Source organism: Rhinopithecus roxellana, chromosome 1 (genome assembly GCF_007565055.1).
Source record: "Rhinopithecus roxellana isolate Shanxi Qingling chromosome 1, ASM756505v1, whole genome shotgun sequence".
In the NCBI taxonomy this organism is placed as follows: Eukaryota; Metazoa; Chordata; class Mammalia; order Primates; family Cercopithecidae; genus Rhinopithecus; species Rhinopithecus roxellana.
In genome coordinates, this window is record NC_044549.1 from 40,477,642 (window position 1) to 40,502,781 (window position 25,140).

Genomic DNA, 25,140 nt, shown 5'->3' on the forward strand with positions numbered 1-25,140 from the left:
TTTTTTGAGACGGATTTTCGCTCTTGTTGACCAGGCTGGAGTGCAGTGGTGTGATCTCGGCTCACTGCAACCTCCGCCTCCTGGGTTCAAGCGATTCTCCTGCCTCGGCCTCCCAAGTAGCTAGGATTACAGGCGCCCGCCACAATGCCCAGCTAATTCCTGGCATTTTAATTACGCTAAATTACTTCAACCTATGACCACCTCAAGCTGAATGTAACTAGCCGCAGACGCTGTTTGCATGACCCAGGAACCACTAAGACACGGAACGAACGCCTACCGGGACCACGCTGAGCTTCATTACCGGCAGCCAACTCACTTCCGGGGTGGACTCAGCACAGCAGTCGCCCGACCCGCCCTCAACCGGAAGTCTTTTGGGCTCTGGCTTTGCCGTCGCCCGGCCCCCTGGCCTTTGCCCCGCTCGGGCGGGACTTCCTTTGTCGTATTTCCAAGGATTCCAAAGCGAGGCCCAGGACTGAAGGCGTTGGTGTCGAGCCCTCTGGCAGAGGGTTATCCTGGGCCAAATGCACGGATTCTCACCTCGTACAGTTACGCTCTCCCGCGGCTCGTCCGGGAGGACTTGAAGTCCTGAGGGCTTAATTTGTCCGTAGGTCGAGAGAAGGCCATGGAGGTGCCGCCACCAGCACCGCGGAGCTTTCTCTGTAGAGCATTGTGTCCATTTCCCCGAGTCTTTGCTGCCGAAGCTGTGACTGCCGATTCGGAAGCCCTTGCGGAGCGTCAGAAGCGGCCTCCCTACATCCCAGAGCCCTATTACCCGGAATCTGGATGGGACCGCCTCCAGAAGCTGTTTGGCAAAGAGTAAAAGTGCCTGGGGTCTGAAGTGGGTAGGGGGACGCGAAAGCGATGTCCTGCAGCGTGGGCAGCCTGGGTCAGCCTTAGGACGCCAAGGATGGTGTGCTTCATTTTTAAATTATATTTGAGGTTCTAATATTTGTAACCCAAACTTGTATCTTTTTTTTTTTTTTTTTTTTTCCAGACAGGGTCTTGCTCTGTCGCCCAGGCTGGAGTGCTCTGGTGCGATCTCGGCTCACTGCAACCTCTGCCTCTGGGACTCGAGTGATCCTCCCACTTCAGCCTCCCGATTAATTGGGACTCCAGGCACGCGCCACCATGTCCGGCTAATTTTTTTAAGATATATTTTTTATAGACAGGGTTCTTACCATGCTGTCCAGGCTGGTCTTGAACTCTTGGACTTAGGCGATCTTCCTACCTCGGCCTCCCAAAGTGCTGGGATTACAGGCGTGAGCCACCGCGCCAGCCCAAACTCGTATTTTTTTTTTTTTTTTTTAGACTGAGCCGTGCTCTGTCGCCCAGGCTGGAGTGCAGTGGTGCGATCTTGGCTCACTGCACCCTCCACCTCCGGGGTTCAAGTGTTTCTCCTGCCTCAGCCTCCCGAGTAGTTGGGATTACAATTGCCCACTACCATGTCCAGCTAATTTTTGTGTTTTTGGTAGAGACGGGATTTCACCATTCAGCAGGCTGGTCTGGAACTCCTGACCTCACGTGATCTGCCTGCTTCCGCCTCCCAAAGTGCTGGGATTATAGGCGTGAGCCACCCCGGCTGGACTACGCCTGGCCTAGAAGGGCAATTATTTGATAGTAACTTAATATTTAAGACAGCTATTTGTTAGAGCAGTTTCAGGATGACATCTTGGAAGCTTCGTTAGCAGTTCTAGCTTCTTATGCGTTTGAGAGTAACAAACTGAATTAAATAGTAGCTTTTCCTTATTATTTTAGATTGGCATGTGCCACCCACTGCATAGTGAACTTTCTCAGTGCGTTTCTTAAAAAACATTTATTTATTTGTTTATTTTTAGAGCCAGGATCTTTGCTATGTTGCTATGCTGTCCAGAACTGGGCTCAAGTCCTGCCTCAGCCTCCTAAGTAGCAGTGACTACAGGCATGTGCCACTGTGCCCAGCCCAATGCTTTTATTAATACAGTCCTATCTGAGTATTTCATGAAATTATTTAGTAAAATAGAATTTAGATTTTTTGTCTTAACGTCCACGTTTTTTTTTTTCTTTGATACATTGCCCTAAAATCTCACAAGTTGGTGTGATTTCTGAAAGTTAGCTTAAGATTTAAATGGAAATATTGGTCTCTCTATGCAACTCACAAATTCTTCCTGTTTCTAGGGGTGTAATAGTCATCAAATAAAAGCACCTTTTAAAAAACTTTTTATTGAAGTAGGAAATGCATTTCAAAAAATGTATGTAAGTAGACTGATGAATGAATTTTCACAAACTGAACATAGCTGTACCCAACACTCAGAAGGAAATGGCAACTATTATAACATCCCAAAAGCTCCCCTTATGCCTTTTCCAGTCATTGTCTTTTCAGGAGTTGCCACTATCCTAACTCTAACCAGCATAGCTTTGTTTTTTCTGAGACTTACGTTCCTTTTAATATAACTGAACTGTTTAATTCATCTGAGGATTCTACCTATGATGAAAAATGTTGTGGTGTTAGCATTTGGGATAATTCTGATTATAGATTCTTTTGGAGAGCAATGTCCATAAACTAATCCCAAACAACATTGTCTTTTTGATGTTGTAGTGAACAGCAGAGAATTTCAAAGGAACTTGCTGATATCTATAAGATGGCAGCTACAGCAGGCGTCCTCGGCTGGGTGTATGGGGGTATACCAGCTTTCATTCATGCTAAACGACAATACATTGAGCAGAGCCAGGCAGAAATTTATCATAACCGGTTTGATGCTCTGGTATGTACTGGTGGTCTAAAGAAATTTAGGGCACACTGACTTAGCAATTCACTTTACACTTAATCATTCAATTAGCTTGTGGGGATGGAGGGTTGTTTTAAGGTGTCAGAGTAAAGAAATAAAGTCTATACTTAATAACAGTGGAAGTACTAAGGTTAAAGTGCCTGCGTGTGACTTGAGAGACTACTTCAGAACAGGCATGTTTGGCATCACCACTGTGGCTTTTCTTTCTGAAATATATTTCTTCCAATCCCCTGCTAAATCATCAAGGCTCAACTGTAACATATTTACCTCATTCACAAAGCCTCCCTGCGTATATGAGCTTACACTAAGGCAATAGTTAGCATTTATAACTTTATAGAGTGCTAACTCATTTGTTACATCATTAGATCTGTACATTAGTTCTTCTATGAGAATATTAAAGCTCAGAGAATTTTTAACTTTTTATTTTGAAATTATGGCAGGCTTGAAAGTTGCAAAAATAGTACAAAGATTTCCTATATACCTTTCATCCAGATATTCCACTGTTAACATTTTACCATGTTTGTTTTATCATTCTCCCTCTGTATAATATGTACTATTTTTTTCTGAACTACTTGACAGTAGGTTCTAGACATGATGAACAGTGTGTATTTTCTAAAAACAAGGAAATTCTCTTATACAACCACAATTATAATATCAAGATCAGGAAATTAACACTGATATAGTACTGTTACCTTATTTAAAGACCTGTAAATTTTGCTGGTTACCCCACAGTATCATTTATTTTAAAAATAAATAAAAAATATGTATTTTTCAGAAGTTAGACTTGAGTTCTTATTAACAAATTAAAAAAATTTTTTTGTCTAGTCCGGAAACTGACCCTGGATCACAGGTTGAATTTGCCTGTGGTACTGCTTTGGTCTCATTTAATCTGGAAGAGTTTCTCTTTGTCTTTCATGGCCTTGACTATGGGTGATTTATTTTGTAGAATATCCCTCAATTTGGGTTTGTTTGATGGTTTCTCATGATTGCATTCAGGCTATGTTTTTTGACAGGGATACCCTAGAACTGAAATTAAATTAGAAACCTGTGATATCTCTGTCCCTATACTGGTGATATTTACTTTACTTACTTGGTTAAGATGGCCTCTGCCAACTATACACTGTAAAATTACTATGTTTTCTGTTTGTAATTTATAAGTATTTTGAGTACTTGTTAGTTCCTTTGAGACTATGTAAATATCCTGCTTTACATCCAATTTCTACTATTTAAATGCTATTATAAACTATAATATTTCTACTATCTAAAAACGATTCTAAATTATAAATGCTATCTTAGCATTTTTTGATTTTTTTTAAAAAAAATATTTTTTCATTTATTTATTTTTTGAGACAGTCTCACTCTGTTACCCAGGCTGGAGTACAGTGGCACAATCTTGGCTTGTTGCATCCTCCACTTCCCAGGCTCACTCGATTCTCCTGCCTCAGCCTCGCAAGTAGCTGGGACTATAGGCATGTGCCACCACTCCCAGCTAATTTTTGTATTTTTTGTAGAGACAGGGTTTTGCTATGTTGCCCAGGCTGGTCTCAAACTCCTCAGCTCAAGCAGTTCACCCTCCTTGGCCTCCCAAAGTGTTGGGATTATAGGTGTGAGTCACTGTGCCCAGCCTATTTTTATTTTTTAATTTATTATTATTTTTTTTTTTGAAATTTTTTGAGGCAGGGTCTTGCCGCCTCAGTGCAGGCTGGAGCACAGTGGCAGAATCATAGCTCACCACAACCTCAAACTTCTGGACTCAAGGTTTCCTCCCTCCTCAACCTTCCGAGTAGCTAGGACTGCAAACACACATCACAATGCCCAGCTAATTTTTAAATTTTTTTTGTAGAGGCAGGATCTCACTATGTTGCCCAGGCTGGTCTTAAACTTGTCGGCTCAAGTGATCCTCCCTCGTTGCCTCCCAAAGTGCTGAGACTACAGGCATGAGCTGCCATACCCAGGCAGTTTTAGCATTTAATGATGATTCTTGCCTGTAACAGTTATGACTGTGGCGGCCAAATGGGCATTTTCTAAAGTCTATCATTCTTTCTACATTTATTTGTTAGTATTATGCCCTAAGGAAGTGTTTTCCCTTCCCCCTCTATTTACATATTTATTTATGTATTTATAATTTATTTCTATCAGCAGGGACTCATGGATTCTTATTCTGTAGATTTATAATTCGTTACAGGTTGAGCATCACAAATCTGAAATCCTGAATGCTCAGATTCAAAACTTTTTGAGCATTGACATGTCATTCAAAGGAATTGCTCACTGGAGCATTTCAGGTTTCGGTTTTTTGGATTTGGGATACTCAACCAGTAAGTGTTAAATGCGCATATTCCCAAATCTGAAAAAATCCGAAACACTTCTGGTCTGAATTATCAGATAAGGGATACTCAACCATTTTTCATCTCCTGATAGGAAAAGCTACACATGGAACCTCAATACTTAAAGAATAATATTTCTAGAGATTTTCTAGTATTTCTGTCTGTTTAAGTGTATGTGACTAATCCATGGCTAAAATTCCTCTACCACAGTTCTAGAATGGGGAAAATATGATGGTGTCTTAGAACCTCACAGTTTTTAAATTAACTTTAGCAATCTGCACATCGTGCTGCTACACGAGGCTTCATTCGTTATGGCTGGCGCTGGAGTTGGAGAACTGTAGCATTTGTGACTATATTCAAGTAAGTTCACTCTGAATTGTGAGATAGTGACTTTTCTTGATACGGTTTTAGGAGTGTGTCTTTTGAGCGGGTGGGGTTATGAAAACTGAATACCCACATGAAAGTGACTCATAATGCCTTTTTTTTTTTTCAAGAACTTTTGTCTGTGTAGAAGACTGGTGCAGTTATGGTTTTACAGCCATGTCTGGAACACATTGAAGGGCCTAGGCTAGGACCAGGGGTTGATATAGTAGGCTTTTCTAAATCTATTAAGTCAGTGAGAATAACACTAAAGAAGGTAAATGGGATATGCTTTAAATCTTATGTTTTCCTTCTCCTCCCTTTTTCCCAGCACAGTGAGCACTAGTCTGAATGTATACCGAAATAAAGATGCCCTAAGCCATTTTGTAATTGCAGGAGGTAAGACATTTTTGTTTATATTTTTCAATCTTCTCAAATATAGTTTAGAAAATATGTAAGGACTTATACATCAGAACTACTGAATTCTTTGGTTGGCTTCCCATCGCATCTCATCAACATTCATGCAAAATGTATTTATGGACAGTGTTGTGCTTCACCCTTGATATACTCAATGGGCAAAACAGCAAGGCCCTTGCTTTCTTTGAATTTTAATGTCTAATATGTATGTGATAAAACAGGTTGCTGTGATAGAAAGTAACAATTCGGTGGAACAATGGCATCTCATATGGACAGGGTAGTCAGAGAAGGCCTTTCTGAGGAAGTGACATTTGAGCTGATACCCAAAGAATAGGAAGCAACAAGACTTGCAAGGAAGGGTGTCCTAAATAGAGGGAACATAAAGGGGGAAGGCTCTAAGGTAATACATTTCCTTAAAAGCAGGATAGTAACCTGGTGAGTGAGGTAAGAGTAGCTTGAGATGAGATTGGTGAGGATGGTAGGAAGGGACTAAATTTTTTATGCTAAGAACTTGGATTTTATTTTAAAGCTCTCTGCCTCTAGTATATATGTCTTCTTTTAAATGAGCATTAAAAATAGAAGGTACAATGGTGATTACCAGAGACTGGATTTGGAGTTGGGAAGATGTTGGTCAAAGGATACAAAATTTCATTTAGACAGGAGGAATAAGTTCAAGAGATCTATTTAGAACATGGTAACTGTGGTTAATAACAGTGTATTGTATACTTCAAAATTGCTTTTAAAAAGTAGATTTTTGTAATCCCAGCACTTCGGGGGCCAAGGCAAGTGGATCACCTGAGATCAGGAGTTTGAGAGCAGCCTGGCCAACATGGTGAAACCCCGTCTCTACTAAAAATACAAAAATTAGCTGGGCGTGGTGGCACGTGCCTGTAATCCCAGCTACTTGGGAGGCTGAGGCAGGAGAATCACTTGAACCCAGGAGGCAGAGGTTACAGTGAGCCGAGATCACACCATTGCACTCCAAGCTGAGCAACAAGAGTGAAACTCTCTCTCTCAAAAAAAAGTAGATTTTAAATGTTCTCACCACAACAAATGGTATGTGAAGTAACGTGTAGGTTAATTAGCTTAATTTAGCCATTCCACAATATATACATATTTCAAAACATGTTGTACACCATATGTGTACAATTTTTACTTGTCAGATTTAAAAAATAATTTTAAAATGAGCATTCATTTCAGAAAGGTAAATTAAGTTAACTGCCATATACACTCAATCACTAACTCATGTACATTCTTATACGTACAAATACATACATATTCTGAACATAAGTTTGTTTTTGTTTTTGTTTTTGTTTTTTTGAGAATCAGTCCCTCTTCTTGAATGCACTTTCTCACTACCACGATTAATTTTGTTCGGCTTCTACTTAACCTTACCTTTCAAAGTCTAGATCATTTGTCAGCCTCAGCTTCCCTAGAGAGTCCTCCCTAGCCATTTTCCTATGTTTAGTTCTGTTTAGGTGTCTTTCCCCTGTGTTCATATACTTCACTATTTTTTTCTTTATCTTTGATTTTCTGCAGTTTGAAAATGATACGCCCTGGTATAATTTTGAGGAACATTTACTGTGCTTGGTGTTTTCTGAACTTTCTGGATCTGTGGTTTGTTGCCTGACTTACTTTAAGATAAATTCTCAGTTATTGTTTGAAAGATTTCTTTAGCTTTCTCTTCTCCTTCTGGTGTTCTAATACACTTATACCTTTTGTAATTGTTTCACAGTTCTTGGATATTTTATCTGTTTGGTTGGTTGGTTTTAGTGGGGGAGGTTCCCATCTTTTTTCTCTTTGTCTTTTGGTTTTGAAAGTGTCTGTTGATACGTCTTCAAGCTCAGGGATTCTTTCCTCAGCTGTGTCCAGTCTGCTATTCTCGAGTTCTGTCACAGTGGGTTTTTAATTGTTTTATCGCTAGCATTTCTCTGATTCTCTCTTAGAATTTCCATCTCTCTGCTTATATTGCCTATCTGTTCTTGCATGCTATCTACTTTATGCATTAGAGCCCTTAGCATATTAGTCATAGTTGCTTTAAACTCCTCATCTGGTAAGTCCAGTATCCCCACCATATCTGAGTCTGGTTTTGGTGCTTACTCTGTTAGTCTTACTTGGTCTCTTCAAACTGCTTTTGCCTTTTGGGATGCCTTGTAATTTTTTTTCTTGATAGCTGGACATGATGTACCTGGGTGAAAAGGAATTGTGGTAAATAGGTCTTTAGTAATTTGGTATTAAGATGTGGGAGAGGGAAAGTGTTTTATAGTCCTGTGATTAGGTTCTTAGTCTTTTAGTGAGCCTGTGCCTCTGAAATGTTAACTTTACAAGTGCTTTTCAGTTTTTTTCCTCTCCTTTGGTGGGACAGGATACTACAGTGGGTTGCAATGGGTATTTCCCTTCTCCCACATGGGAGACTAGAGCAGTTGCATTTGGATATTCCCCAGATTGGTTAATCTCTGACAAAACCCCAGTAGGTTGGGCTGTGCAAAACCGTTTTATCTTGAGGGCAGGCCTTTGTGAGAATAACAGAATGTTCTGGCATATTTCATAATGGTTACTTTTCTTCCCCCTTGCCAGAAGCCTGAGGGGATTTTTCTCAGATCTTTACTGGGAGAACCTGGTAGAGCTCCTGGAGTGTGGGGACCCTCTGTGACTGGGCCCCCTACAATTTTTATGTCTTAGACTTTTCTATACTGAGCTTCCAGCGATTTATCATTTATAGTCAAGGTTTCCTACTCTGGTACTGGTTTCCATGGAGGCTTCTGCTCATGGGTTTCTACTATAATAAGGTGTGATTCTCTGTATTTATCTGTCTGTCTCTCCTATTTTGAAGGCAGCAGTTTACCCATGATCTCACTTCTTTGATACATCTAAGAGGAGTTGTCAGTTTTTCCATTTGTTTAGGTTTTTGCTTGTTGTTAGGAATAAGTGTTAAATTCTAAACTTCTCACATGCCATACCAGAAATTGGAAGTCTCCTTTTGCTTTTTGCCCCACATCTTGACAAGCTGATAAGAAAGCCCAAGTGCTACCTTGATTGACACCGGCAGGAAGTTTCAACCATTCAAGCTCAGGCCTACATGAGGGACCTCTTGCTCTAGCCCCACCTTCTAAAACCACAAGCCAGTCATTCACCCTTCAGGTTCTCAAGTCATTTTGGGACGTTCTTGGGATCCTGCCTTGCTCTCCCTAGAAAGCCTCATTTTGTGTGTAATAAACCTTTTGGTATCCTCTTAGTACTTCTCGGTACTTTGGCATCTCAATATCTAATTCAAATTTTGGGTAGGGAGGTTTATTGTCTCTGGAGGGTAACCACAACATCTTGGATGTAGAAAAGCCAAATGAATTCAGAAAACCATTGGAAGGCCAGGTGCAGTGGCTCATGCCTGTAATCCCAGTGCTTTGGGAGGCCAAGGCAGGCAGATCTCTTGAGGTTGGGAGTTCGAGACTGGTCTGGCCAACATGGTGAAACCCCGTCTCTACTAAAAATACGAAAATTAGCTAGGCGTGGTGGTGCACGTCTTTAAATCCAGCTACCTGGGAGGCTGAGGCAGGAGAATGGCGTGAACCCAAGAGGCGGAGCTTACAGTTAGCCAAGATGGCGCCACTGCACTCCAGTCTGGGCTATAGAGCGAGACTCCGTCTCAAAAAAAAAAAAAAAAAAAAAAAAATGTTAAGCATAATTTACTGTGCAATTCAGCAATTCCATGTCTTAGAATCTGCCCAAGATAAATGAAAACATGTCCACGCAGACTTAAGTATAAATTTTTATAGTGGTGTTATTCTTGGCAGCCTCAAACTGAAACAACCCATAAGTTCATCAACTAGTGAATGGGTAAATAAAATACATGTTCATTCACTTGAATATTTTCATGAATGAAAAACTGATACATGCTGCAACATGAATAAAACTTAAAAACATTAAGTGAAAGAAGCTAGACACGTAAGACTTCATAATGTGTAATTCTATTCATATGAAATGTCCAGAATAAGCAAATCTGTAGAGTTAGAAAGTACAGTAGTGGATTGAGGTGAGATTGGGAACCAGGAGTAACTACAAAGGGGCATGGGGGATCTTTTTGTAATGATGGAATCATTTTAAAATTGGATTTTGGTGATGATTATATAACAATGCAACTAATTTTTTTTTTTTTTTTTTGAGACGGAGTCTTGCTCTGTCACTCAGGCTGGAGTGCAGTGGTGTGATCTCAGCTCACTGCAACCTCCACTCCTGGGTTCAAGCGATGCTCCTGCCTCAGCCTCCTAAGTAGCTGGGACTACAGGCGCAGTCCACCACCCATGCCTGGCTAATTTTTTTTTCGTATTTTTAGTAGAGACAGGGTGTCACCGTGTTAGCCAGGATGGTCTCCATCTCCTGACCTTGTGATCCGCCCGCCTCGGCCTCCCAAAGTACTGGGATTTCAGGCGTGAGCCACTGTGCCCGGCCACTAAATTTTTTTACTACAAATTATTGAATTGTACGTTTCAGTGAATTTTGTGTGATGTAAATTATACCTCAATAAAACTGTTAAAAATACACTAACACAGAAGGGGAAAAAAGCAGTGCTTTTAGATAGGAAGAAGCAAAATTGTCTGTATTTGTAGGTGATATTTTAAAAGATGACTTGAAAAATTATTGCTAATCAGTAAAGTGTAAATATATAAATAGACTTCTTATATTTCAATGGTTACTTGAAAAGTAAAAAATTTTCTTTATAATAGTACCAAGAATGTAATATAATAAGGAATAAATTTAATGCATTTACAACTTCTCTGAAGAAAATTACAAATCATAAATAATAAAAATGGGGAAATAGTTGATAGTTAACCCAGTATTTTTCTACTTCATTTATAAATTGAAAGCAATTCAAATCAAAATTACAGACTTTTTAAAAAAAAGAACTTGATACAATGTCTAAATCATATCTAAAATGCTGATTATATAAGCACAGCAAAGACATTTCAGAAAAAAATGATGAGGGGTTCTTGCAACTGTAAAATTAAAATCTGTATAAAGTTACAATAAAGAGGACAGTGAGGTATTGGTAGATCTGTGGAGTGGAATTCAAAGGTCAGGAACAAAACGAAGTACAGTAAAAGTGATATCTTTAAGTAAAGTAAAGGTGATATTTTGCATTTGTGGGGAAAGAATAGACCATTCATGGGCTGGAACAGTTATTAACTATTTGGAAAGAAATTATACCTGTATTCAGTTCAACAAAATTAGTTAACATTTATTATGGTGCTTATGTAAAAAACGTCCATAAAAGATAAGGGAAAGTATAGAAGTAAATGTGTCTCTGATTTCTGCGTAGGAAGATATATAAATGTGTACATATACACAGTTGACCTTTGAACAACACTGAACACAGCTTTGAACACAATAGCAATGCTGACCTCCACCCTACGCAGTTGAAAAATCCACATATAACTTTTGACTCCCCCAGAAGTTAACTACTAATAGCCTACTATTCTCCAGAAGCCTTACCAATAACATAAACAGTTGATTCACACATAAATAGATTGGTATCTATGTATATTTTATGCACTTAAAGACACACATTTTTCTTAATTTTTTTTTTTTGGTATTTCTAGGCTAGACAGTTTATCTGCAAGTTTTTTCAAATTATTGCACATTTCCAAAACATTTTTCAATGTATTTATTGAAAAAAATTCATATGACCAGGCATGGTGGCTCATGCCTGTAATCCCAGCACTTTGGGAAGCCGAGGCGGGCATATCACTTGAGGTCAGGAGTTCAAGACCAGCCTAGCCAACGTGGTGAAATCCCATCTCTACTAAAAAATGTTTAAAAAGTAGCCAGGTGTGGTGGCGTGCACCTGTAGTCCCACCTACTTGGGAGGCTGAGGTGGGGAGAATAACTTGAACCCGGGAGGTGGAGGTTACAGTGAACCAAGATCGTGACATTGCACTCCAGCCTGGGCAGCAGAGTGAGACTGTCTTAAAAAAAAGAAAAAAAAAAATCATGTGTGAGTAAATCTGCACAGTTCAAACTCGTGTTTATCAACTGTATATATTTTTAAGCATAAGAACTAAGAAACTAGGAAACAGGAAACCACAGTTTTGGCCACATAAAATTTTTAAACTTACCTATGTCATAAATATATAGAAGACATTAAACGTAAACAACGCCAAAATAATATTATGTGCAGATAGTGGATAAAAGCCCTAATACATCAAAAAGAAAGGATAGCTCAGTTGAAGATTGGACAAAGGACATGAATTTGTAATTCACAGACGTACCATAAATAACTTGTAAACCTAGGGAAAAACAGCTTCTTTTCTCTACTAATCAGAGAAATGCAACTTAAAATTACATACCACTTCTGGCCTATCGAATTGGAAAAAATAAACTAAGAGAATGCAGAAGACTAGATTACTAGCGTACTTTTATTTGGAAAATAAGTTTATGCATCCTTTTTGAATAGCAGTTTAGTAATTTAAGTCAAAGGCCTTAAAAATGTTTATATTTATACCCTTTGACCCAGAAATTTCATTTCTGTGAGTTCATCCTAAGGAAACAGTCAAATGTATAAGAAGATTATTTGTGGAGGGATTATCATCACACCTTTATTTAAAATATCTATAAATAGAAAATCTAAGTGTTAGACAAAAATTTGTGGTACCTCCATGCAATGGAACCAGGAGGGAGAAAACTTAGTAATACAGAATTTAATAATATGTTCTGTGAAAATAAAAAATTTAGTATGTACACCATGACACCAGTTTTTGTGTTTTTGTTTTGTTTTGTTATTTTAGACAGAGTCTTGCTCTTTTGCCCAGGCTGGAGTGCAGTGGCGCGATCTCCGCTCACTGCAACCTCTGCTGCCTGGGTTCAAGTGATTCTCCTGCCTCAGCCTCCCGAGTAGCTGGGATTACAGGTGTGTGCCACCATGCCTGGCTAATTTTTGTATTTTTAGTAGAGATGGGGTTTCAGCATCTTGGCCAGGCTGGTCTTGAACTCCTGACCTCGTGATCCACCCATCTCAGCTTCCCAAAGTGCTGGGATTACAGGTGTGAGCCACTGCACCTAGCCCCAGTTTTTTTTTGTTGTTTGTTTTTTTTTTTTTGTTTGGAGGATCAGAAAATAAGACTAACTCATTACTGACTCTGGGTAATGGGATTAAAGGTGATTTTGGTTCTGGTGAATTTTGAAAATTTTAAAAATGAATGTATAGTACTTAAAAATATAAACCTCAACTGTTATTTCTTTTGTTTTTTGAAACAGTGTCTCATTCTTTCGCTAAGGCTAGAGTGCGGGGGTGTGATATTTGCTCATGGCAGCCTCCGCCTCCAGGGTTCAAACAATTCTCATGCCTCAGCCTCCTGAGTAGCTGGGATTACAGGCGTGCACCACCACACCTGGCTAATTTTTGTATTTTTAGTAGAGACAAGGTTTTGCCATGTTGCCCAGGCTGGCGTAAAACTCCTGACCTCAAGTGATCTGCCCACCTTGGCGTCCCAGAGTGTTGAGATTACAGGTGTGAGCCACTGCACCTGGCCTCAAATGTTATTCTTTAAAAAGTGTTACCACCTTAGATGGTATTAGTTGCATTGTGCATAGTGACAGGAAAATGAATCAGCATGATTGATGCACAGTCCCAGCAGAAAGGAAAGAAGTCTTTCTGGTAGCATCGAAGGTCAAATGTTGCTTGCTTGTCACCCTGCCTGAGTGGTGTCGTGTAGCAGTACAGAGAGAGTGAGTCTAGGGGAAGGCATAAACTGGAGTGGCTAGTGAAGGTTTTTTTGCTTTTTTATTTTCCTTGAAGAAAGAAGAAAGAAAGTGAAGGGGAAAACATTTTCAAGTTTTTAAGGAGAGTTGGAGAAAAATGAAGCAGAATAAATGGATCCATAGAGCAGATTGGGGTTTTTTTTGTAGGAGAGATGTTTCTTCCTTTGAATCTGCGGAGTGGATGGGAAACTACCTGTGTTGGCATTTTAGATTCAGGAAGTATAGGCTGTAGTAGTATATTAACATTGGATTCAGAAAGCTCACTTAGGGATTTGTACCCATTTTATAGAAGGAAAGTTTTAAAATAGGATTCTAGTATTTAAAGATGATTTAATATTGCCTTTCTTGTTTTTACATAGCTGTCACGGGAAGTCTTTTTAGAATTAACTTAGGCCTGCATGGCCTGTTGGCTGGTGGTATAATTGGAGCCTTGCTGGGGTAAGCATTAACATGGTTTGGTTCTAGATTGGCACAACTTTCATTAATGCCTTGCCTATTAAAAAATCTCATTTATTTTCAAAAAACAAATTTAATCCTTAGAATCTATAAAAGATCTCTACTCTTGTATTGGCAGTAGCTTTGACTGTCCAGTTCTAATTCTACCCCAATAGTTTGTCTTATTTACAGTTTTTTTTATAGTTTATTTTACTTAACAGCTATTTCAATAAATAACATTTATTTAATACAACTATCTAAGATAGGGCCCTTTTTCAAAATTCCTTTTTACTGGGTAAAACTGTTTAAATATTGCTAACACCTGAAACTACAGTTTGAACAAACGTATTTATAGGAGCAGGGAAAAAAGAACAAAAAACAATTAACAGGCATATTCTATAAAAATTGTTGGTAGGATTTTATTTGTTTTGCTTAATACATTTTTTAAAAAGTTCTTCCCCCAACTTTTTACTTTGAACAATTTCAAACCTACAGAAAAGTTGAATGAATTAGTACATTAAAACCCCATATACCCTTCACCTAGATTCACCAATTGTTAATGCCTTGGTGATGTTTTCCATATCTGTGTATATGTGTGGGATGTGAATGTATTTCTTTTCCTTTCCCTTTGCTTCTTGGCTAAACTGTTTGAGACCTCATAATACTTTGCCCCCATATATATTAGCATGTATCTCCCAGGATGAAGAATACTCTTCCATGAAATCATAATACAATTATCACAGTAAACATCGTTTCAACACAACTATCTAAGTTAGGGTCTATATTTAAAACTCCTCAATTATCATACTAATGCCCACAATGTTTCTCCGTTTTGTTTGATCATCCCATTATGATTACATTAATGTACTTTTGTCAAGAATACAACATAGGTGAAGTTGTATCCTCATGTATCACATCGGGAGATATTCTGTTACCCATTATAAGTAATATTAACTTCAATTACTTAATATATTGGTTTTCTGCTGTGTAACAAATTACCACAAACGGAGCATGTATTGCATGTGAAACAACACCCTTGTAGTTCTGTAGATTATAAGTTTGGCTGGGTTTCGCTGCTCAAGATTTTACAAGGCCAAAGTCAAGGTCTTGGCCGGGCTGGGCTCTTTCCTGGAGGCTCTGGGGAAAAATCAGTTTCCAAGCTCATTCAGAATTTAGTTCCTTGTGGCCAGGCACAGTGGCTCACACCTGTAATCCCAGCATTTTGGGAGGCCGAGGTGGGCAGATCACTTGAGGTCAGGAGTTTGAGACCAGCCTGGCCAACAGGGTGAAACACTGTCCCTACTAAAAACAGAAAAATTAGCCAGGCGTGGTGGCAGGTGCCCGTAATCCCAGATACTCGGGAGGCTGAGGCAGGAGAATTGCTTGAATCCCATATACCCTTCACCTAGGCAGAGGCAGAGGTTGCAGTGAGCCAATATTGCACCATTGCACTCCAGCCTGTGCGACAGAGTGAGACTCGGTCTCAAAAAAAAAAAAAAAGAAGAGAGAGAAAAGCAAAAAAAGAATTTAGTTTCTTGTACCTGGAGGAGGTCTGAGGTCCATGTTTCCTTGTCGGCTGTGAGCCAGACTATTCTCTGTTCCTGGAGGCCACCACCCACATATCTTCTCCCTTTGTGTTTAAACCAGCTATATAGCACATTGACTCCTTCTCATACTTCGAATCTTCAACTTCCACTCTGCCACTAGCCAGGGAAAACTCTGCTTTTAAGTGTTCACTCAGATATCTATCTCCTTTTTTTTAACCTCAGATTCAACTAATTAGTAACCTTAATTACATTTCTCACATAAATTTTGCCATGTATGATAATATAATCATGGGCATAATATATTCACAGTTGAGGGATTAGGCAGGATATTTGGGAGGACCACTTTAGAATTCTGCCTACCACATTTGGTTAAGGTGTTATCTGTTCAGTGCCTCCATTGCAAAGATATCTTTTTCCCAATGTGATTAATTAGTAATCTGGAGGGTGAAACTGTGAATATCCTGCTCTCCAACTGTCTTTTCATTGTGTGTTTTTAATGATCCATTGACGACCCATGCTGTAATCGGTTTGTTACTAGAAAGGTGGTTGTAAATGTTGATAAGCTAATTCTGTCAGTTCTTCTGTTTTTATTAGTTGGTATTTGACTAGAAGAGTGCTACCTTCCTCCTCCACCTGTTCACCCCTTTTTCTACCTCCTTTGAAGGAGAAGATAATGCTATAGATTTAATGATTTTTAAAAAATTTAAATTAAATAAAATCAGCATGTCATAATCTACTATTGCCATTACTTTTGTTGTAGCGTTAATATACCTGTTTGGTTTGAAGGGAAAACTTGTAGAAGTTAGCAACAAAAATATTTTATATTGTGGTAATAAACACATAGCATAACATTCACCATCTTAATCATATTTTAAGTGTATAGTTCAAAAATGCTAAGTATATTCACATTGTGTGTGAGATCTCTAGAACTTTTTTCTCTTGCAAAATGAAACTAGATCCGTTAAAAACTAATTTCCCCTCCTCATACCCTCCAGCCCTCAGCAAACATATTTCTACTTTCTGTTTCTATGATTTTGACTACTTTATATACTTCATATGCGTGGAATCATACAGTATTTTCCTTTTGTGACTAGCTTATTTTACTTAGCATAATAATGTCCTCGAGGTTTATCTATGTTGTAGCCTGTGACGGATTGCCCTCTTTTTTAAGGCTGCATAATACTCCATTGTATGTGTATGTCACATTTTTTTTAACCATCTGTCAGTGAACATTTATGTTGCCAAGTGAAAGTAGTTTTTAGTATGAGGTTACTTAAATTGTAGCTGGAGGAGATTTAAGGTATGTGAAGGTCAAATACTTCTAGTTTGAGAACACAAGAACCAAATTCTCTTCATCACTATAGCAATAATTATCTAAATCAGTTTCTCAGTGGGTTGCTATTGGCATTGTGGGTGAGACAGTTATGCCAGACTCTTGAACTTTAGGATATTTTGGTGATCCCACCCTCAAAAGCCAGTAGCATCCCTTCCTCAACCAAAAATGCCCTCCACATTTCCTGTCTCCTAGAGGAGCTGGTGCCATTCTGAACTAGAAATTTCATTTCTGAGAAATCTTTGGTGTGGGACTACTTACTAGATCCTGTCATAAATACATACTTTTTTCTCTTCATTTTGATTTATTTCTCATTCCTCGTAAAAACAGCCAGTTTCTAGATCTGTTGTTTTATTATATATCAGTTAACTTTAGGAGGTTGTAGTGATTGTTTTTCTCTGTTGTTCAGACCAGAGAAGAGATTACCTCAATGTTTTTCTTTATTTGACAAGGACACTTTAATTCTCAAATGTTCCTATACCTAATAGTGAGCAAGTGGCTCTGGTGTTGCTCACACCTTAGCAGAGAATCTCACCTGTTGCGAGGTCTAATGATTCCTTTTTCCTAAGCTTTCCCTCTCCTTTATTCTCAGTACTCCTGTAGGAGGACTGCTGATGGCATTTCAGAAGTACTCTGGTGAGACTATTCAGGAGAGAAAACAGAAGAATCGAAAGGCACTCCATGAGCTAAAACTGGAAGAGTGGTAAGGAACATGTTAAGCCCAGGGAATCTTGGCTGTCTTGCCCCAGGCCTTATATAGTGGTACTCTGTTAAACTTGTGTACTCTAAACTGCCACTCAGTTCAAAGAAGAGTTTATTTTTACTGAGTCCTTCAACTCATTCTGTACATTGTCTTTTAATCTATTTAAGGAGAATGGAAAAATGAAGGACATTGATTTTAGTTTTAATTTAACAAAGGTCTTTGCATTTTTTTTTTTTTTTTTGAGACGGAGTCTCGCTCTGTAGCCCGGGCTGGAGTGCAGTGGCTGGATCTCAGCTCACTGCAAGCTCCGCCTCCCGGGTTCCCGCCATTCTCCTGCCTCAGCCTCCAGAGTAGCTGGGACTACAGGCGCCCGCCACCTCGCCCGGCTAGATTTTTGTATTTTTTTAGTAGAGACGGGGTTTCACCGTGTTAGCCAGGATGGTCTCGATCTCCTGACCTCGTGATCCGCCCGTCTCGGCCTCCCAAAGTGCTGGGATTACAGGCTTGAGCCACCGCGCCCGGCCGCATATTTTTTTTAAGTTAAAATGTTGTACATCTTACTTGCTTGCATATTTTTTGTTTTCCTATGTTCTTGACTGCATAGGAAATTACCTAAAGGGAATATTCACCAAGGAGTGAGCTTTACCTGGCTTACTTAAAAAGTGACATCCTTAGCCAGGCAGGGTGGCTCATGCCTGTAATCCCAGCACTTTGGGAGGCCAAGACAGTTGGATCACCTGAGGTCAGGAGTTCGAAACCAGCCTGGCCAACATGGCGAAACACCATCTCTACTAAAAATACAAAAATTAGCTGAGCATGGTGGCATGTGCCTGTAGTCCCGGCTCCTCAAGGAGGCTGAGGCAGGAGAATCACTTGAACCCAGGAGGTGGAGATTTCAGTGAGCCATGATTGCGCTGCAGCCTGGGCCACAGATCAAGACTCCATCTCAAAACAGGAGAAAAAGTGACATATTTTTTTTTTTGCATACATATGTATGTAAGACACAGCATGTTAAGTCTCCACAAAGATTCTGTTTCTTGCTGTAGACACAGAGGAATTAGGTGGACAGCAGTTGTTCATGCACTGAATGCCACTGAGGAGCATGAAAACTTTTACCTGTTGCATCTAATCATTTCCTGGGATGCAGTTTGTGGGATAGGGCAATCAGACTGATAGCTGACTTTGCACAGATTCAGTATGTACGATGAATATAACAGGCTGCTGTCTAGTGCTCCTGAGTACAAATGATTCTCACTAGTTCAGCTTCCTGGGTACCTAAGATAGCATTGGCTGCTGCTGCTGTTGCTGTTTTGGTATTATAATTGGATAGATGAGAAATCATTTTTTTCCAGTGTTTTCATTTGAAACCTCCATTTCTGCTAACCACACATACACATACATGGAAATTCTTAAGAGCTGTAGTGCATTATCCAAGGACTTATGTGCTATGTAAGAAAAAAAGCATTGAGGTTGCAGTGAGCCGAGATCACGCCACTGCACTCCAGCCTGGGCTATAGAGCAAGACTTCATCTCAAAAAATAATAATTAAAAATTTAAAAAATAAATGAAAAATTAAAAACTGCAGAAGTTTGTCAGTGATTTAGAGATCAGTGATTTTGAGATGGAAAAGCTTAAGAATGGCTGGCTAAGGCCATTCTCAGGTCATTCACCTGGAGTCTTCCACCACTGGCAACCCTGCCAATTCTAGTGGCTGAACTGTCATGTGCACTGCCTGAAGACTGGCCCATCCAGGGCCCGCTGCCACCATTTACCTCCCCCCATCAGGTTAACAGCAGATTTGCCAGCAGAAAACTTACAGGTCAGGAGAGAATGGGATGACACATTCAGAGTGCTGAAAGGAAAAAACCAACAAAAAAACCCCAAAAAACTCCTGCAAAGAGTATTATACCTAGCAAAGCTGTTCTTCCAAATTGAAGGAGAAATAGTCTTCCCAAGACAGGCAAACACTGAGGGAATTCATCACCACTGGACTGCCTTATAAGAAATGCTTAAAGAACTCCTACATGTGAATGCAAAAGTATGGTAACTACCATTATGGAAACACATGAAAGAATAAAACTCACTAGTAGAGCAGATACACAAATAAGAACGAGAAAGGAATCAAACCTTATAATTACAAAAATCCACCAACCATGGAAGTAAATAAGAGGGGAAGAAAGGAACAAAGATTATACAAAACAACCAGGAAACAATTAACAAAATGACAGGAGTAAATCCATACCTATCAATAACAACGTGGAATATAAACACTTTAAATTCCCCAAGTAAAGATTTAGACTGGCTGAATGAATAAAAAAGAATTTAAAAGCTCAACTATATATACTGACTACAAGAAACTCACTTCACCTGTAAAGGTACAGATAGGCTGAAAGTAAAGGGATAGAAAAAGATGTTCATGCAAATGGAAACCATAAATGAGCAGGAATAGCTATACTTAGGCCAGATAAAATAGGCTTTAAATAAAAAACTACAAAAAGAGACACGGTCATTATATAATGATAAAGAGATTAATTCAGCAAGAGGAAATAACAACTGTAAATATATATGTATCCAGCACCAGAACATCCATATATATATATAAACAAATAATATTAGAGCTAAAGGGAGAGAGAAACCCTAATGTAATAGCTGGGGACTTCAATACCACACTCCCAGCACTGGACAGATCATCTAGACAGAAAATCAACAAAGAAACAATCAGACTTAAACTGTACTATAGATCAAATGGATCTAGCAGACATTTACAGAACATCACATCCAAGAACTGCAAAATACACCTTTTTCTTATCTTGGAATGTTCTTCAGGATAAACCATATGTTAAGCTACAAAACAAGTCTCAACAATTTTTTAAAGATCAAAATAACATCAAGTATTTTTTCAGACCATAGCAGAATAAAACTAGAAATCAGTAACAGGAAGGACTTTGGAAACAGTGCAGATACACAGAAATTAAATAATATGCTCCGGAACAATGAATAGGTCAATGAAAAAAGAAGGAAATCAAAAAATTTCTTGAAACAAGTGAAAATAGAAACACATCATACCAAAACCTATGGGATACAACAAAAGTATCACTAACAGGTACGTTTACAGCAATAGATGCCTCCATCAAAAAGTAGAAATGTTTCAGATAAACAACCTAACACCGCACCTGAGGGAACTCAAAAAGCAAGAACAAACCAAACCCAAAATCAGTAGAAGAAAATAAAAAGATCAGAGCAGAGCTGAGTGAAATAGAGACTTAAACACACACACACACACACACACACACACACACACACACACACACACACACACACACGAAGAACTAAATGAAAAGTTGGTTTCTTGAAAACAAAATCAAGAAACTACTAGTTAGACTAAGAAAAAAGACCCAATTAAGTTAAAAAACAAAAAAGGAGACATTACAAACTGATACCACGGACATACTCATATCATTAGAGATTATTATGAAACAACTATATGCCAAGAAATTGGAAAAGCTACATAAAATGGATATGTTCCTGAAACCCTATAATCTATTGAGATTGAGCCAAGAAGTAATAGAAAACCTGAACAGACCAATAACAAGTAACAAGACTGAACTGGTAATAAAAAGTCTCCCAACAAAGAAAAGTCCAGGACCACATAGCTTCGTTGCTAAATTCTGCCAAACAGTTAAAGAAGAATTAAGACCAATTCTCAAACTATTCCAAAATATTGAAGATGAGAGAATTCTTCCAAACTCAGTCTACAAGGCCAGCATTACCCTTATACAACAAAAACCAGACAAGGGCACGTTAAAAAACAACAACAACAACAAAAAAAAAAACCTACCGGCCAATGTATTCTGCAAAACAATCCTTAACAAAATACTAGCAAACCAAATCCAAGGGTACGTCAAAAAGATTATACATCATGAACAAGTGGGATTTATCCTAGGGATGCAAGGATGGTGCAACATACACAAATCAATAAATGTGTTACATCATATAAACAGAAGGAAGAACAAAAACCATATGATCATCTCAATAAATGCAGAAAAAGCATTTGGTAAAATTCAACACCCCTTCATGATAACACCTCCCAAAAAGTTAGGGGTAGAAGGACTATTTCTCAGTACAATAAAGGCCATATATGCCAGACTCACAGCTAATATCATACTGAACAGGGAAAAATGAAAAGCTTTTCCCTCAACGGGAATGAAATAGGAATGCCCACTCTTACCAGTCTTATTCAACATAGTATTGGAAATCCTAGCCAGAGCAGTTAGGCAAGAAAAAGAAATAAAAGGCTTTGGAGGCCAGGCACTGTGGCTCACACTTGTAATCCCAGCGCTTAGGAGGCTGAGGCAGGTGGATCACTTGAAGTCAGAAGTTCGAGACCAGCCTGGCCAACATAGTGAAACCCCATCTCTACTAAAAATACAAAAATTAGCTGGGTGTGGTGGTGCACACCTGTAATCCCAACTACTTGGGAGGCTGAGGCAAGAGGATTGTTTGAGCCTGGGAGGTGGAGGTTGCAATGAGCCAAGATGGCACCACTGCACTCCAGCCTGAGTGACAGAATGAGACAAAAGAAAATTAGCTGGGCACAGTAGTGGATGCCTATAGCCCCAGTTACTTGGGAGACTGAGGCCAGAGGATCCCTTGAGCCCAGGAATTCAAGGCAGCAGTGAGCCATGATCGTGCTACTGCACTCCAGCCTGGGCAACAAAGTGAGTCCCTGTCTCTTTAAAAAAAAAAAAAAGTGGGGCAGGGGGTTGGGGGAAAACTTGTATTTCTGAAAAAATACATACAAGTGGCTAAAAAATACATGAGAAGGTATTCAACATAACTAATCAGGGAAATGCAAATGGAAACCGCAATGCAATGTGGTTTGGGGACAGTTTGGGGAATTGGGGTGATACTTACCCCAATTAGAATGTCTGTTATCAAAAAGACAATAAATTTTGGCAAGGATGCAGAAAGAAAAGGGAACTCATGTACTTTTGGTAGGAATGCAAATTAGTAAAGTCACTATAGAAACGGTATGGAAGTTCCTCAGAGAACTGAAAATAGAACTACTGTATGATCCAGCAATCTTCCCTACTGGGTATTTATCCAAGGAAAAGAAACCAGCGTATCAAAGAGTTATCTGCGCCCCCATGCTTATTGCAGCACTATTCATAATAGCCAAGGTGTGGAATCAATGTCATTGTCCATCAACAGATGAATGGATAAAGAAAATGTGGTATATATACACCATAGAATACTATTCAGCCATAATAAAGAATGAAATCCTGTCATTTGTGGGAACATGGATGAGCCTGTAGGACATTGTTACGTAAAATAAGTCATACACTTACAAATACTGCATGTTCTGTTGCTCATGTGGGAGCTACAAAATGGGCTCATAGAAGTTAAGAGTAGAATTATGGTTACCGGAGGCTGAGGAGGGGACAGGGAGAAGCATAAGAAGAGGAGATTTAAGAGATTGATTAATAGATACAAAGTTATAACTGGATTGGAGGCATAAGTTCTAGGGTTCTGTGGCACTGTAGGATGACTGTAGTTAATAATAATTTATTGTGTATTTTCAAGTAGCTAGAAGAGAGGATGTTTGAATGGTCCCAACAGTATGAAATGATAAATGAGGTGGTGTGTATGCTAATTACCCTGATTTGAGGTGATGCATATGCTAATTACCCCGATTTGGTCATTACACATTGTATATGAAAATATCACTTTGTACTTCATAAATATGTACAATTATTAGTTTCAATTTTAAGAAGGATGGATGAAAACAACTTGAATCATAGTAATGAAAGAATACTTTGGCAGAATTAAAGCGTCAAAATTGTATAGCATATACATGTATGTGTGTTTATGTGTGAGTGTGTGTGTGTGATATTTCTAAGGACGGTTAATTCAATAAACGTTTAAGTGTCTTGTATGTGCCTACTTCTTCGCTTGAAAATAATACAGGAAAATCAAACAAATTGAGAGTAAAAAAAAATTGCGTCAGTGAGCAGAAAATGTAGAAAACTGACTATAGAGATATAGAAGAACAAATGACCAAATCTGTTTGTGAAGAGTTGAGAAGAAACTTTAACCCTGATAATCGCTTAAGGAAGGCACTAATACTTGATTTAGAAACAGAACTGATCTATTATTTGGAAATTAGATTTTAACTCTTCATGAATATAAATCTATAGTGGTGTTCTCTCTGACTTTTTTCTACCTAGGATTACCTTTTTTTTTTTCTTTTGAGACGGAGTCTCGCTCTGTCACCCAGGCTGGAGGTCAGTGGCGTGATCTTGACTTACTGCAAGCTTTGCCTCCCAGGTTCATGCCATTCTCCTGCCTCAGCCTCCTGAGTAGCTAGGACTACAGGTGTCCACCACCACGCCCACCTAATTTTTTTGTATTTTTAATATAGACAGGGTTTCACCATGTTAGCCAGGATGGTCTCGATCTCCTGACCTTGTGATCCGCCCGCCTCGGCCTCCCAAAGTGCTGGGGAGGCATGAGCCTCTGCGCCCGCTGATTACCATTGTTACAGCCTTTGTCCAGTTCCTACAAGGTCTGGTCACAGAGTTTAAGAGTGGCAAGGTACTCACATTCCCCCAGCCCTGGGAGCAAGAGAAGAGTGAGACTTCAGGCCTTCATATCTTAGCACAAAGTGTGTCAGTTCCCACACATCACTCCTGTGAGAACTCTAGGCCCAGCATACTAGGAATATCTTACTGATCAGAACTGTCACCACAACGGTATCCATTATGGTAATGTGGAAATCATAATTGGCTTTCTTCTCTCCTAATCTATTAGAATATAAAATATAGTCTCCTCATAGAATATAGTTTTACAAAGGAGAGAAGAGAGTTACTGCATTTGAAGTGCAGGCAGCAGTGTTCACTTCTAAGTTGCTGTACCAAAGCAGGGAGGAAAAGACAAATGCTATCCTTTTTGTTTTAAATCTGTAAGAACTAAAGAAATGGAGCAGTATTTGATTTATCCTTTTTTTTTTTTTGATTACAGGAAAGCCAGACTACAAGTTACTGAGGACCTCTCTGAGAAAATTGAAAGTAGTTTACAGAAAAATGAACCTGAGAATGATGCTAAGAAAATTGAAGCACTGCTAAACCTTCCTAGAAACCCTTCAGTAATAGATAAACAAGACAAGGACTGAAAGTGCTCTGGACTTGAAACTCACTGGAGAGTTGAAGGGAGCTATACTGCCATGTCCGTTGAATGCCAACAGACAGGCCACTCTTTGGTCAGCCTGCTGACAAATGTAAGTGCTGGTACCTGTGGTGGCAGTGGCTTGCTCTTGTCTTTTTCTTTTATTTTCTTTTTAAGAATGGGGCTGTTGTACTCTCTCTTTACTTATCCTTAAATTTACATACATATTTATGTTTGTATTAATCTATCAATATATACATACATGAATATATCCACCCACCTAGATTTTAAGCAGTAAATAAAACATTTCCCAAAAGATTGAAGTTGAATTTTACAGTTC

The 25,140-nt window shown here is 39.0% G+C and overlaps 1 protein-coding gene across 2 annotated transcripts; it reads left to right on the plus strand.

Annotated features, from left to right (window-relative positions):
* TIMMDC1 (translocase of inner mitochondrial membrane domain containing 1) lies at nucleotides 1–25,140 on the plus strand. 2 transcript variants are annotated; one of them, XM_010357458.2, is made up of 7 exons: nucleotides 1–816; nucleotides 2,576–2,741; nucleotides 5,361–5,449; nucleotides 5,781–5,848; nucleotides 13,978–14,056; nucleotides 17,526–17,636; nucleotides 24,657–25,139. In XM_010357458.2, exons 1-7 carry the CDS (start codon nucleotides 623–625, stop codon nucleotides 24,805–24,807), a joined length of 858 nt encoding a protein of 285 aa, XP_010355760.1. In that variant the 5' UTR covers nucleotides 1–622; the 3' UTR covers nucleotides 24,808–25,139. The 2 variants fall into 2 exon arrangements, with proteins under 2 accessions (XP_010355760.1, XP_030797393.1); XM_030941533.1 differs by lacking the exon at nucleotides 1–816 and adding an exon at nucleotides 1,469–1,918 and having other exon boundaries at nucleotides 24,657–25,140.